The sequence below is a fragment of the Nycticebus coucang genome, chromosome 10 (assembly GCF_027406575.1).
Source record: "Nycticebus coucang isolate mNycCou1 chromosome 10, mNycCou1.pri, whole genome shotgun sequence".
NCBI classification, from domain to species: domain Eukaryota; kingdom Metazoa; phylum Chordata; class Mammalia; order Primates; family Lorisidae; genus Nycticebus; species Nycticebus coucang.
Genome location: NC_069789.1, coordinates 41,024,859 through 41,040,360, shown reverse-complemented (window position 1 = coordinate 41,040,360; position 15,502 = coordinate 41,024,859). Strand labels below are relative to the sequence as shown.

The following is a 15,502-nucleotide window of genomic DNA, read 5'->3' as shown; positions in this document are numbered from 1 at the left end:
TACCAAAAGGACACTTGAACACCTTAAGGTTAGAGGCATGGCAACTTGAAGAGCAAGAAGCGTAAGGAAAAAGGAGGACAAGGAAACAAACAAAAAGAAAACACTCGTGAGGAAGAAACAGCAGAAAAATCCTGGCAACATGAAAAACCAGACCAGAGCCACCCCCCGCAACGGATCATGAGGTAGCTACTGCAGAAGATTCCACCTATAAAGAAATGCTAGAAATCACAGAAGGGGAATTTAAAAGATGGATGGTAAAAACAATGAAGGAAACTGCTAAGAAAGTGGAAAATAACCAAAAGGAAATCCAAAAACAATCAATCAAATCAGAGATAAACGATATGAAGAATATAGAAAGGATATAGCACTGCTAAAGGAAAGATGCAGTAGGCTCAGCACCTGTAGCACAGTGGTTACGGCGCCAGCCACATACTCTGAGGGTGGCAGGTTTGAACCCGGCCCGGGGCCAGCTAAACAACAATGACAACTGCTACCAAAAAAAAAAAAGATGCAGTAGAAAGTAATAATAACACATTAGACCATGCAGAAGAAAGAATATCAGAGGAAGAGGATAAAGCTCTTGAGCTACCTCAGGCAGTTAAAGAGACAGAAAAAAAGAGAGAGAAAGCAGAATGTTCACTGACAGAATTATGAGACTTCATAAAGCATTCAAACATACCAGTTATAGGTATCCCAGAAGGGGAAGAAGAATGCCGCGGAGGCATGGAAGCCCTACTAGAGAGTATCATAAATGAAAATTTCCCCAAGTATCACCAAAGATACTGACACACTCCTTTCAGAGGGATATTGGATCCCAGATCATCTCAACTCAAATTGAGCTTCTCCAAGACACAATGTCAAGAACCTGTCCAAAGTCAAGACAAAAGCTTCTGCAAGCTGCCAAGAGTAACTGCCAATTGACCTACATGGGCAAATCCATCATGGTGACTGCGGACTTCTCAAATGAAACTTTTCAAGCCAGAAGCCAATGGTCATCTACCTTTAATCTACTCAAACAAAACAATTTTCAGCCTAGAATTCTATATCCTCTCAAGCTAAACTTTAAAATTGATGGAGAAATCAAATCTTTTACTGATGTGCAAACACTGAAGTTTTCCACAAGACCTGCTCTACAGGAAATATTCAGACCTGTTTACACACTGACCAGCGAACTAAACACCTACAAACTAAAGGACAAAATCTAGCTTCCATAATGAAGCAAACAATAAAACTAAGCAATGGACTTTCACAAAATAAGATGACTAGAACTCCACCACACTTGTTATGCCAATAAATGTTAATGGCTTGAACTCTCAGCTGAAGAGACATAGGCTGACTGGATAAAAAAAAACAAGCCATCAGCTTGGCGCCTGTAGCTCAGTGGTTACAGTGCCGGCCACATACACCCAGGCTGGCAGGTTCGAACCTAGCCCAGGGCAGCTAAACAACGACAACAGCAACAAAAAAATAGCTGGGCACTGTGGCGGGTGCCTGTAGTCCCAACTATGAGGGAGGCTGAGGCAAGATAATCACTTTAGCCCAAGAGTTTGAGGTTGCTATGAGCTATGATGTCACAGCACTCAACTGAGGGGGACAAAGTGAGACTCTGTCTCAATTTCAAAAAAAAAAAAGTTCTTGTGTACAAATCAGTAGCCTTTTTGTTTGCCAATAATAGCCAAGATGCGAAGCTAATTAAGGACACAATCCCCTTCACAGTAGTTTCAAAGAAAATGAAATACCTAAGAATAATACCTCACAAAAGAGGTGAAGGACCTCTATAAAGAAAATTATGGGCTCGGTGCCCATAGCACAGTGGTTATGGCGCTAGCCACATACACCAAAGTTGACGGGTTTGACCCGGGCTGGGCCAGCTAACTAACAACGACAACTGCAATAAAAAACAGCCAGGCATTGTGGCAGGCCCCTTAGGTCCCAGCTACTTGGGAGGTGGAGGCAAGAGAATCGCTTAAGCTGAAGAGTTGGAGGTTGCTGTGAGCTGTGATGCTACCACTCTACCCAGGGCAACATAGTTAGACTCCCCCAAAAAACATAGCAGAAAGTACCCTGTTTCCCCGAAAATAAGACAGTGTCTTATTTTCAGTGTGTGCTCCCAAAGATGCACTAGGTCTTATTTTCAGGGGATGTCTTATCGTTCCTGTAAGTAGGTTTTATTTTCGGAGGATGTCTTATTTTCGGGGAAACAGGGTATTAACAAATGGAAGAAGATACCATGCTCATGGCTGGGCATAATCAACATTATTAAAATGTCTATACTTCCCAAAGCAATCTACACACTCAATGTCATTCCTATTAAAATACCAACATCATGTTTTTAAGACTTGGAAAAAAAAATTCTTTGTTTGTATGGAACCAGAAAAAACCCTGCATAGCTAAGGCAATTCTTAGTAATAAAAACAAAGCAAGGGCATCGGCCTACCAGACTTTAGGCTGTACTATAAGTGAGGCCTTAGTGATCAAAACAGCCCAATATTGGCACAAAAAGAGACAGACATCTGGAACCAAATAGAAACCAGGAGATGAAACTAACATCTTATAGCCACCTAATCTTCCACAAACCAAACAAGAACATACACTGGGAGAAAGAATCTCTATTCAATAAAAGGTGCTGAGAGAACTTAATATCCACATGTAAAAGACTGAAACTGGACCCGCACCTTTCTACGCTTACAAAAATTGATTCAAGAAGGATAAAAGACCTAAATTTAGGCATGAAACTATAAAAATACTCAAAGAGGGCGGCTCCTGTGGCTCAGTGGGTGCCACAGTATATGGCGTGCCAGCCCCATATACTAAGGGTGGCAGGTTCAAACTGGCCCCGGCTGAACTGCAACAAAAAAATAGCAGGGTGTTGTGGTGGGCACCTGTAGTCCCAGCTACTGGAGAGGCTGAGGCAAGAGAATTGCCTAAGCCCAGGAATTGAAGGTGGCCATGAGCTGTGTGATGTCACAGCACTCTACCGAGGACGATAAAGTGAGACTCATGTTTCTACCAAAAAAAAAAAAAAAAAAAAAGAAAAAAAATCCCCAAAGAAACCATGGGAAAAACACTTGAAGATATTGGCCTGGGGAAAGACTTCATGAAGAAGACTTCTAGGGCAATTGCAACATCAAAGAAAAACAAATGGGACTTAATTAAACTGAAAAGCTTCTGTATATCCAAGGAGACAATAACCAAAGGGAAACAGACAACCTATACAATGGGAAAGAATATTTGCATATTTTGAATCGGACAAAAGCTTGTAACTAGGATCTACTGAGAACTCAAATGAATCCACATGAAAAAAGCCAACAATCCCTTAGATCACTGGGCAAGAGAGATGAATAGAACCTTCTCTAAAGACAGACAGGGCAGTGCCTGTGGCTCAGTGACTAGGGTACTGGCCCCATACACTGAGGTGGAGGGTCAGAACCCGGCCCTGGCCAAACTACAACAAAAAAATAGCCAGGCATTTTGGTGGTTGCCTGTAGTCCCAGCTATTCGGGACACTGAGGCAAGAGACTCACCTAAGCCCAAGAGCTGGAGGTTGCTGTGAGCTGTGATGCTACGGCACCCTACTGAGGGTGACAAAGTGAGACTCTGTCTCTAAAAGGCAGACAAATGGCTAACAAACATGAAAAAATGTTCATCATCCCGAATTATTAGAGAAATGCAAATCAAAACCATTCTAAGATATCTCCTAACCCCAATGAGAACGGTCCATATCACAAAATTTCAAAGCTACAGATACTAGCATAGATGTGGAGAGAAAGGAACACTTTTACACTGCTGGTGGGACTGCAAACTAATACAACCTTTTTGGAAGGAAGTATGGAGAATCCTCAAACCTCAAATTAGACCTCCCATTTGATTCTGCAATCCCATTAGCAGGCATCTACCCAGAAGAAAAAAATCCTTTTATCATAAGGACATTTGCACTAGGCCCTTTATCGCAGCTCAATTTACAATCGCCAAAATGTGGAAACAGCCTAAAGGCCCACCAACCCAGGAATGGATTAACAAACTGTGGTATGGGGGTGGCGCCTGTGGCTCAAAGGAGAAGGACACCAGCCCCATATGCCGGAGGTGGCAGGTTCAAACCCAGCCCTGGCCAAAGAAAAAAAAACAAAAACAAGCTGTGGTATATGTATACCATAGAATACTATTCAGCCACTAAAAAAGATGGTGACTTTACATCTTTTGTGTTAACCTGGATGGAAGTAGAACACATTATTCTTAGTAAAGCATCACAAGAATGGAGAAGCAAGAATCCTATGTACTCAACTCCAATATGAAGACAATTAATGACCGAGTACATGGTGAGGGGTTGAGGAAGGGGAGAGCAGAAAGAGGTAAGGAGGGAAAGGGATGGGGAGTCATGGTATGTGACACACCTTTGGGCGTGGGACAAAATTATAAGAGGAACTTTAACAAATACAGTCAGTGTAACCTGGTTCTTTGTACCCTCAATAAATCTCCAACAATAAAAAAAAGTAAGTATAAAATTAAGTATATGCCTGCCTGCTGGTTTTCCTTTCTGAATGTATCAGTTCAAAAGCCATTATGTGTGACCAGACAAGGTAGGCATCACTTCAGGGAGGCAACGGTAGAGCAGCAGGTAGCCTAGCACCAACAGTTGTTGGCACCCAAGTAGGACGATGAAAGCGGCCACACTGCGTGGTATGGGATGCTGGAGTTCAACAAGGGCGAGCAGGACTTCTGCACCAAATGTCAGGGGATTAAGTAGTGGTGACAGGAGAACAATAACATATAGCAGGGTAGGTTGGCGCCTGTGGCTCAGTGGGTAGGGTGCCAGCCCCATATACCAAGGGTGATGGGTTAGAACCCAGCCCCAGCCAAACTGCAACAAAAAAATAGCTGGGTGTTCTCGTGGGCACCTGTAGTCCCAGCTACTCGGGAGGCTGGGGCAAGAGGATCACCTAAGCCCAAGAGCTGGAGGTTGCTGTGACCTGTGACGCTACAGCACTCTACCAAGGGCAACAAAGTGAAACTGTCTCCAAAAAAAATAAAAATAAAAAAATAAAAAACATATAGCAGGGTTATCATCCACTAAGTTAATGTATTAAGAATGATGGGATCCTGCCTCCTCCATGTAAGAGAAGGGAGTTATAAATATGGAAAGGAAGAAAATGAAAGGGAACCATAGGTTGTTGAATTACAGTTGGAGGCACTGCTATGAGCTCACAGGTTATATGTTATATACATATACACACATATAACCTGTGAGCTCATAGCAGGAGAGAGAGACCCCAATAACTATGCTCACAGCTGCCACCCAGATGTCGGTATTTGGCTCTATTCTCCACTAGAAAGAACCATGGCTCTTTGGGAAATTGGCCAATTTCAGGACTAAGCCGATAAAATACAAAGTGAGCCTGGAACATTTTCTTTCTTTAGAAAGAAAGAATATTCTCAAAGATTGATGTGGTTTGTGAAAACAGACGAGAGCTTAAAGGGGCTTTTAACTGGCTACACCTGTGACATTTTGAACATCAAAATGAGTAAAAATAGTAATAGATTATATAACTCACTGAATAAAAAAATTCATGCACACATATTATAGAAATAAATGAATAAATAAATGGGGAGGTAACAGTAGACTACCTAGAAATAAACGTAGAAAGTGATGAAATAGGCTCTGCACCCATAGCACAGTGGTTACAATGCCAGCCACATACACCAAGGGTGGTGGATTTGAACCTGGCCTGGGCCAACTAAACAACTGCAACAAAAAAATGGCCGGGGGTTGTGGCAAGCACCTGTAGTCCCAGCTACTTGAGAGGCTGAGGCAAGAGAATCACTTAAGCCCAAGAGTTGGAGGTTGCTGTGAGCTGTAACGCCAAAGCACTCTACGGAGGGCGACACAGTAATACTTTGACTCCAAAACAAAATGAAATGATGGAATAAAATCGCCTTTTTTTAAACCATCATACTAATAATTAATTCAGTCTACAAACATCAATGGATGCTGAAAATGATGATGAAATGTTGCCAAGGTAAGGGATATTTACACACCTTCAAACTGCCTCTCCAAAAAATACTTACTAATTAGAGAGGGAAAAAAAAGAACTTTACAATGTAGAAACTCTGCAGACAACACCTTAATCAAATTATCCAATTTAACATCATCCATAATGGGGCAAATCAAAATCATGTACCTCCTGACACAATGGGAATATACATTACTTTTGTGATATTTTTGTCAAAAATGCACAGCCTCAATATATCTACTTAAGAATACGCCAAAAATCAGAGACAGAATCTTGAAAAAAGAATATGCCAAAAATGCTCGAAAAGTGGGATATCCTGCTTCCCCCAAAATGTGACTTGTAACAATCAAAAGTGTCACAGTCATGAAAGCCAAGGAAAGAGGAATTTTTACACAATAAAGAAGACTAAAGTGACATGACAAATCAATGGATACACAATTCTAAACTAGATCAACATTGCTGTACAGGACATTAACAAGACAATTGTCAAAACTTAAATGGGGTCTGAGGATAAAATGGTAAAATGTGCCAAAATTAGTTTCTTTTTTTTTTTATTAATATTAAGTCATAGCTGTGTACATTAATGCGATCATGGGGCATCAAAATTAGTTTCTTGATTATGAGAGCTGTACTACAGTTAGGATTTTAGGGGAATGGTCATGTTTTATAAGTGTTACACATCAAAGTATTCAGGTGTCTTAAAACATTATTTTTATAACATACTTTCAAATGGTTCAGGGAATAAAAGAGATTATTTTTCTTTTCTTGTAATTTTTCAATAAGTTTAACATAATTGCAAAGTGAAAATTATATTTAGATAAGAAAATGTATATGAAAGTAATATAAAGAAAATGGCACTTTAGGTATTAAAGAACTAGAATACAGTAAATAATTTATTTTCAAAAAAGAATGTTTCCATAATTTATTTTCAAAAAAGTAATTTACTTTCGAAAGAGAATATCTGCATGCTATGCATCTGATAAAGGGCTAATATCCAGAACCTACAAAAAACTCATGCAATTCAGCAAGAGCAGCTGATTTGAGCGGAGCTGACGAGTCGAATCCAGTCCCCTGGCCTGCCAAACAGGGCCCACCAAACAACAATTACAACTACAACCAAAAAATAGCTGGGCATTGTGGTGGATGCCTATAGTCCCAGCTATTTGAGAGGCTGAGGCAAGAGACTCGTTTAAGCCCCAAGAGTTTGAGGTTGCTGTGAACTGTGATGCCACAATACTCTACCCAGGACGATAGCATGAGACTGTCTCAAAAAAAATAAATAAATAAGAAATTCCTAAGAGATAGTTCTTACTTGCTTGTGGGGTGGGAGATAAGGGAACAAGACAAGGTTTGAAGGAATTTGATTCTGAGGCAGCTTTTCAGCCCTCTAAGCATGTCAAAGAACTAGTCTTTAAGGTACCGCTTTCTGGACCCAACATTCCCCTGTCTGTAACTTCCCTAGATGTTTCATACATTAAAAGGTGAGATGGTGGCTGTGGAGAGAAAAATCAGGTTAATATTGTATGGCGAAGGATTCTATCAAACCAGTCTCACATTTCTGGGAATAGGCCAGTCCAATTAAAACAGCTGTATTTCATTCCAGAAGATGTTACAGGTGGGCTCTCAAAGCAGGTCTGTAGTTCAGATTATGAAGGCAATCAGAAAGATTGTAAAGAAATAAGTTTCTGGGTTCAATTATTTTAGAATGAAGAAAAGCATACTTCTAAGGATAATCTACCAATTAGTAAGTAAAACAACCATATAACATTTAAGGCTGAATTATTTTTAATGCCACCATTACTAAAAACAAAAATATAAAATCACTTACTCAGAAACACGAAGAATATTCTCTTTCCCTTCTTCCACAGAAATGCTGACATCATCTTTCACATGTTCTACTGCCAGCAAAGCTCCTATAAATGATGAAATGAAAACATTCCTCTTTGAGAACAATGTAATATTTATAACCTGAAACATAAAGCCATAGGGTGAGTCAACAAACCAATAATAAGTCCTACAAGGACTATATTTTCTTCCTGGGCATCTGTAGACAGAAAGTATATATATTTTTGTCTTAGAGAAATAACAAACCAGAATCTAGAATCCATTCACTTACACATCCAACCACTTTGGAATGTCCTTAGATTCCAGTTAGAAACACTGAAATTAATCCTTTCCTATCTTAGGAAACGAGAAGAAATTAGAATTGTGCATGCATATATATATATACATATATATATAAAGTTTTTTGGGTTTTTTTTTTTTTTTTGAGACAGAGTCTCAAGCTGTCGCCTGGATAGAGTGCTGTGGCATCACAGCTCACAGTAACCTCAAACACTTAGGCTTAAGCAATTCTCTTGCCTCAGCCTCCCAAGTAGCTGGAACTACAGGCGCCTGAGACAACGCCCGGCTATTTTTTGCTTGTAGTTGTCATTGTTGTTTGGCAGACCCAGGCTGGATTCGAACCCGCCAGCTACAGTGTAGGAGCTACAGGCACTAAGCCTATAAAAGGTATTGTTAACAGTGGTTGAGTGATTACTATGGAGTAGGCACTATGCTAGATGATATATCACTATGCTACTGATAATTTTTAATCTTTGTATAAATCTTCAGATACCTTTATCTACATTTTACAGAAGAAGAAACTGAGCTTTAGAGGAGTTAAAACAACCAACCCAAAGTCCTTGACTTATATGGCAGTTAGGATTTGAATGCAAATCCAAGGCAGCACACAGCTCAAACTCTCAAACAGTGCAATATTGCCTCTCAACATTTAGTAAAGTAAAATGTACTACACTGATTCACTAATCCTCTGTCCTACAGTTTGGTTAAGATAGACAATTAAATACCATACTCCACTGCAAACCGCCATGGCAGGAAAGGTAAAAATAAACCTAAAAGCTCTTATTGCTAGACAGCAAGCAAGTACACAAAGAAAGATAAGAGACGTGTCAAAAAGTCAACTTGGAGGGGCTGCAACTGGCAAATAAGAGCAATCTGACCATCAAAGTAAATGAGATAAATTTTAGTGTATCTATATAATGAAACCCAAACCAACAAGTAAAAAAGGAATCTATCTACTTTTATAGACAAGACAGATGAATTTCAAAAATATTATCCTGTGTACCATGGAATACACAGGATACAATTCACTGTATATGAAATTCTAGGCCAGGCTCGGTGGCTCACGCCAGTAATCCTAGAACTTTGGGAGGCCAAGGCGGGTAGATTGCCTGAGCTACCAGGTTCCAGACCAGCCTGAGCCAAAGCAAGACCTTGTCTCTAAAAAGAGCCAGGCGTTGTAGTTGGAGCCTGCAGTCCCAGCTACTTGGGAGGCGGGGGAAAAAGTCTGAGGGTGACAAAGTGAGACTAGGTCTTGAAAAAAAAAGCAATTCTAGAAAAAGCAAAACAATAGTGACAAGAAGTGGCTGTCAAGTGCCAGGGATCAGGAAAGGAGCAAGAGGGAATTTTCTAAAGTAATGGAAATATTCCTTATCATCACTGTGTAGGTTACAAATTATATATATTTGTCAATCAATTTGTACACTTAAAATTGGTGGGCTTAATTAAAAAATAACACAGATTAGGGCGGCCCTGTGGCTCAAAGGTGTAAGGCGCCAGCCCCATATGCCAGAGGTGGTGGGTTCAAACCCAGCCCTGGCTAAAAACTGAAAAGAAAAAAAAAATAAAAAATACAGATTGTAATCTATTTTGCTATGAATTTCTTTAGTGGGAAAAAGATACACCTCTTTTTACAGAAAAATGCCAACTGATACATGTAGTAGTGATACCGAATTTCTTCTTCAGTAGGTCCTTGATCTCAGGGATTCAAAGAATGAAACCATGGGCCACAGATCAGTGGTAAAATATGATTTTATGGGCGACACCTGTGGCTCAGTGGGTAGGGCGCCGGCCCCATATACTGAGGGTGGCGGGTTCAAACCCAGCCCCGGCCAAACTGCAACAAAAAATAGCCGGGCGTTGTGGTGGGCGCCTGTAGTCCCAGCTACTCAGGAGGCTAAGGCAAGAGAATTGCCTAAGCCCAGGAGTTGGAAGATGCTGTGAGTGGTGACACCATGGAATTCTACTGAGGGCAATAAAGTCTCTAAGAAAAAAAAAAAAAAAAGACATGATTGCATTAATGTACACAGCTATGATTTAATTAAAAAAATTAATTAAAATAGGGCAGCACCTGTAGCTCAGTGAGTAGGGCGCTGGCCCCATATACCAAGGGTGGTGGGTTTGAACCTGGCCCCAGCCAAACTACAACAAAGAAGTGGCCGGGCGTGTGGCAGGCGCTTGTGGTTCCAGCTACTCTGGAGGCTGAGGCAAGAGAATCCCTTAGGCCCAGAAGCTAATTCTCAACCTTTCTAATGCCATGGCCCTTTAATACAGTTCCTGTGGGTCGCGACCCCACAGGTTGAGAACCACTGATCTAGGGGTATTTTAGGTCTTGAGAATTACACTTTGCCAGGACTTGGTAGGTTTCAAAGTTAATGAGGTGAGCGCGGTGGCTCATGTCTGTAATCCCAGCACTGTGGGAGGCTGAGGAGGGAGAATTGCTTGAGCTCAGGAATTCAAGACTCGCCTGAGTGAGAGTGAGACCCCAACTCATGAAGAAAAAGGAAAAACCCAGCCAGGCACCGCAGCGAGCACCTATAATCCCAGTGGCTTCCAGAGGCTGAGGCAGCAGGATGCCCACAGCCCAAGTCTAAAGGTGCAGTAAGCTACAAAGCCACTGCACTCTGCTCAGGGGCACAGGGTGGGACTCTGTCTCCCCCAAACCCCCCCCCCAAAAAAAAAGAAAAATTAATGAATGAATATAGCTTCTCCTCCACTAGGGAAAGGTTATCAGGTCCTTACAGTTTTTGTATCTGAGAAGGGATTAAGGTGTGTGCCCCTATTGAAGGTGCAACCACCCAACAAGCATCTCAGGCTGCTTTGTTCATGATCTAGTTAGAGCCCAGATGCTGTGTCCTGAAAAAGGCAGCCTATTTATGCCTGGAAATGGGGGTCTGATTTCTGAAGTCACCTGGGCTTAGAGAATGGGCGGCTCCCTGTCCAGCCCTGAGTGGTAGAATCCTGTATCAGTAGGAATAGCAGCATTGGAAAATCACTATTTGGCAATCATCATAATAATCAAGTTGGGCAGGAGCTTCACTGGATGCAGAAACCAGTCAGTGAAGGGTTGATGAAGAGTGGAGCATTTATGTGGTTCCAAGACATCTCTCCATTAAAATGGAGAGATGTTAATTGTCTGTTAATTGGCTCGGCGACCGTAGCACAGTGTTACAGTGCCAGGCACATGCGCTGAAGTTGGTGGGTTCGAACCTGGCCCAGAGCCAGCTAAACAACGACAACTGCAACAAAAAAATAGCTGGGCATTATGGTGGTTGCCTGTCGTCCCAGCTACTTGGGAGACTGAGGCAAAAGAATCACTTAAGCCCAGGAGTTTGAGGTTGCTATAAGCCGTGATGCCACGGCACTCTACCCAGAGCGATATTATGAGACTCTGTCTCAAAAAAATAAAATGAAATAAAATAAAATGTCTGTTAATTATAAAGGGAAAACTGTGCAGTGAGAAAAGGTGGTAGATACCATCTTAAGTAATCAAGGGAAGAATCATGGTAATGAGAAAATTAAATTCATGCACCAATCAATAGGCAGCAATAAAGAACAAGGAATCACTGCACTATTCCTGCCAAAGATGCAGATCTAGCCATGAGGAAACCTCAGACAACTCAAATCGGGGAATATTCTTCAAGTAAATGGCCTATAATCTCCAGGAAGATCAAAGGTATGAAAGCCAAAGGAAGATTTAACAACCCATTCCAGAGTGAAAGAAAATGGGGAGGGATGACAAGTTGCAAACAAAGCACGATCCTGGATATACTGATGCTTGCACTTTGGAGAATATTGTTGGAACAATTTAGTTGACAGAACAAAAATGGGTTCTGTACATTAGACAGAAAGATTGTTATCACTTCTATCTCCTGATTTTGATGGCTGTATAAGGTCATATAGAGTTTCCTGGCTCTTGGAAGATGTACACTGGAGTATGCTTGGGGGCACTGAAGCATCATATCCATATCTGCAGTATGCTCATGGTGGTAGAGGCAGACCAAAGATCTTTGTTCTATTCTTGCATTTTTTTTGGATTTTTGAAATTATTTTAACTTTAAATACATAATATACTGCATGCCTATAAAATAGGGAAATTTTAACAATGCAATCTATTTTCCTAAATGTTTCATCTCATTTTTTAAAGGTGAAATGTATTTAAATTAAACTCAGAAGAATTAAATTAAAAACAAAAAGGGGGGGAACTTATAAAAGTAATATACATTTGATACTGGTCTAGAGTTCAAAATGATAAATTTCTTTCTTTTCTTTTTTTTTTTTTTTTTTTTTTTGAGACAAAGTCTCACTCGTTGCCCTCAGTAGAGCGCCGTGTCATCATGGCTCATAGTAACCTCAAACTCTTGGGCTTAAGTGATTCTCTTGCCTCAGCCTCCCAAGTAGCTGGGACTACAGGCGCCCACGACAACGCTATTTTTTTTGTTGCAGTTGTCATTTTTGATTGGCAGGCCCAGGCTAGATTCAAACCCACCAGCTCCAATGTATGTGGCTAGTATCCTAGCTGCTGAGCTATAGGCACCGAGCACAAAATGATAAATTTCTTTAAGACTTAACAGAATACTGGCAGAATGTGATTGAGTTCTACTATGATTCACTAAGGAAAAAGGTCTACAACCTTCAGAATGGTTTTCTAAGGAACTTTAGTAAAAATTATAATCATTTATTAAGCATCTGAAATGTATCCGAAAATTTTCAGTCTCTAATTGTAGCAGCCAACTCCATGTGGACTATATTCCTCCTTTTTTTTTTTTTTTTTTTTTTAAGCAAAGATCCTTTATTGATAGGCCCTATTCCTCTTTTCTTAAACAAGGAAAAAATTTTCAGTCTCATTTAATTGTAGCAACCAACTCTATGTGGAATATATTATTCTTCTTTTCTTAAACAAGGAAACTGTGAAAGAAGCTAAACAAGGAACTTGTCAAGGGTCCACAACTAGTAAGTGGCAGCCAGAACTAGACCAAGGACATGTCCAGTGCTTTTCCAGCCCACAAATCAAAGTCATTTCTTTTAGAATTGATCTGTTGTGAGGTTAGTTCACAATTACAGGGACCAATATGCCAAAACATTAGCATCTTCTAAATATTTGAAATGGCTATTGAATTGTGTTTTGTTCTAACAGACTCAAAACATCACCAACATTGAGAATGTAATGAACAATTTTATCATCCCCACCTGGCCAATTGTACCTCATGCACTGGGTTTCTTAAATATTAGAAAGTACTTGTGTGGGCAGCACCTGTGCTTCAGTGAGTAGAGCACCAGCCCCATATACCAAGGGTGGCAGGTTCGAACCCAGCCCTGGCCAAACTGCAATAAAAAAGAGCCAGGCGTTGGGCGGCGCCTGTGGCTCAGGACACTGCCACATATACCGATGGTGGTGGGTTCAAACCCAGCCCCAGCCAAAATGCAATAAAAAAAATAGCTGGGCATTGTGGCAGGCACCTGTAGTCCCAGCTACTCAGGAGGCTGAGGCAACAGAATCGCCTAAACCCAGGAGTTGGAGGTTGCTGTGAGCTATGATGTCATAGTACCCTACCAAGGGTGATAAAGTGAGCCTCTGTATCTAAAAAAAAAATTGTATATATATACACACACACACACACACACACACACACACACACACAGAGCTGGGTGTTGTGGCAGGCGCCTGTAGCCCCAGCTACTCAGGAGGCAAGAGAATCACTGAAGCCCAAGAGCTGGAGGCTGCTGTGAGCTGTGATGCCACAGCTCTCAAGAGCAACAAAGCGAGACACTGTCTCTAAAAAAAAAAAAAGAAAGTACTTGTGTATTTTATAAGCATTAACAAATATAAGATCAGTAAACTACTGAACTTTTTTTGTGTAATTTCTCAAAGTAATGATAAAAAAGAGTCTAACCTCTGCCACATGCAGCGGCTCAGGCCTGTAATCCTAGCACTGGGGGGCGAGGGTGGGGGGTGGTGAATCGCTGGAGCTCACCAGTTGGGAGACTAGCCTGAGCAAGAATGAGGCTCCCCACCACCCTGTGTCCACTAAAAATGAAAAACTGAGGCAAAAGGATTGCTTGAGCCCAAGAATTTAAGGTTGCAGTGGGCTGTGATGCCACAACACTCTTTCTTACAAAGGACGACAAAGTGAGACTGTTTCAAAAAAAAAAAGGACTCTAAGCTATCTACCCACAATAACCTTGGCCACACTGACAAAACAATTCCAAATGGAACTTAAGATGTATCAGAAAGGTGACACGTCCAATATTCACTCTATCATTTACTACACCTTCACCGAGTGTATAATAAAGCAACTCCATCAATCTGCGGTGTACCTGGGTATTTCAATTACCTTAATTGAAATCTTCAATTAAAAATAAATGCAACCTCAGGCCGGCGCCTGTGGCTCAGCGGGTAGGGCGCCGGTCCCATATGCCGGAGGTGGCGGGTTCCAACCCAGCCCTGGCCAAATTAAAAAAAAAATAAAAAAAATAAAAAAATAAATGCAACCTCAGTTGAAATGCTAAATGGTTACAGGATCGTCTGGATCCTAGGCTTGTTCCCTTTGAACCCGACAAGATAAAATAAGTCGGTTCCCTTTGAACCCGACAAGATATAAGAAGTCGAGTCAATGAGGATCTTTTCTGTAGAGCCAACGGGAAGGGAAGTAACATAAGAAGAGTTGGGGCGGGGGGGGGGTAATGTTAAAAGAAGGAAAGTTAAGGGAGGCTGAGGCAAGAGAATCACCTAAGCCCAGGAGTTGTAGGTTGCTGTGAGCTGTGTAACGCCACGGCACTCTACCGAGGGATATAAAGTGACTGTTTCTAAAAGAAAAGAAAAGAAGAAGAAGGAAAGTTAAGATAATTGAGTTTTAAGTTCTAAAATGTGATTTCTACGAGCAGCTTTCGGTCTCCACTAGGGCAGGAGTCGTTCCTCTGAAAAAAGGTCCCAAGCTTAGCCTCGTGTCTCCCAGCCCGGCTCACATCGCGCCTCCCTTCACGCCCTGGAAAACTTCAGGAGTAAATGCACCGGCCAGGGGACAGAGGGCGAGCGGCGCGGAGCCTATGCCGCGTACAGTTCAGGGGATAGGGGCAGGCCCAATCAACCAGATGGTGACCACCACTGCGCAAAGCCAGGGCGCGGCGACCTTCCTCGCTCCCTCCTTGGCTGATGCAACCCACAAGAGTCAGCGGCCTCGGTCCCTTACCCAAAGGAGGGTCTCCAGAATTCACGGTCAGACAGAGCGTTGCCATCTCCACCACTCGTCCGGTCTACCTGTCGGTCCTCCTGGCTGGCGCCTGAACTATGCAGAACCGGCGGAAAACAAGAAGATGCAACGTGTGCGGGTGTCCAACGCCGCCACAGCCTGCGCCCCGCCCCTGAGCCGCAG

General features: G+C 41.7%; 1 protein-coding gene across 2 annotated transcripts in view; it reads right to left on the bottom strand.

The window, feature by feature from the left end:
• EPRS1 (glutamyl-prolyl-tRNA synthetase 1) overlaps positions 1-15,480 on the bottom strand; it is a 116,712-nt gene extending 101,232 nt beyond the window's left edge. For both annotated transcript variants that reach the window (XM_053606388.1, XM_053606389.1), the window contains exons 1-2: positions 15,320-15,480; positions 7,837-7,921 (exon numbers count right to left, since the gene is read on the bottom strand). In XM_053606388.1, coding sequence (XP_053462363.1) covers positions 7,837-7,921; positions 15,320-15,365 — 131 coding nt within the window. In that variant the 5' untranslated portion in view covers positions 15,366-15,480. The remainder of the gene's footprint in view (positions 1-7,836; positions 7,922-15,319) is intronic.
• Positions 15,481-15,502: the final 22 nt, after the last annotated feature.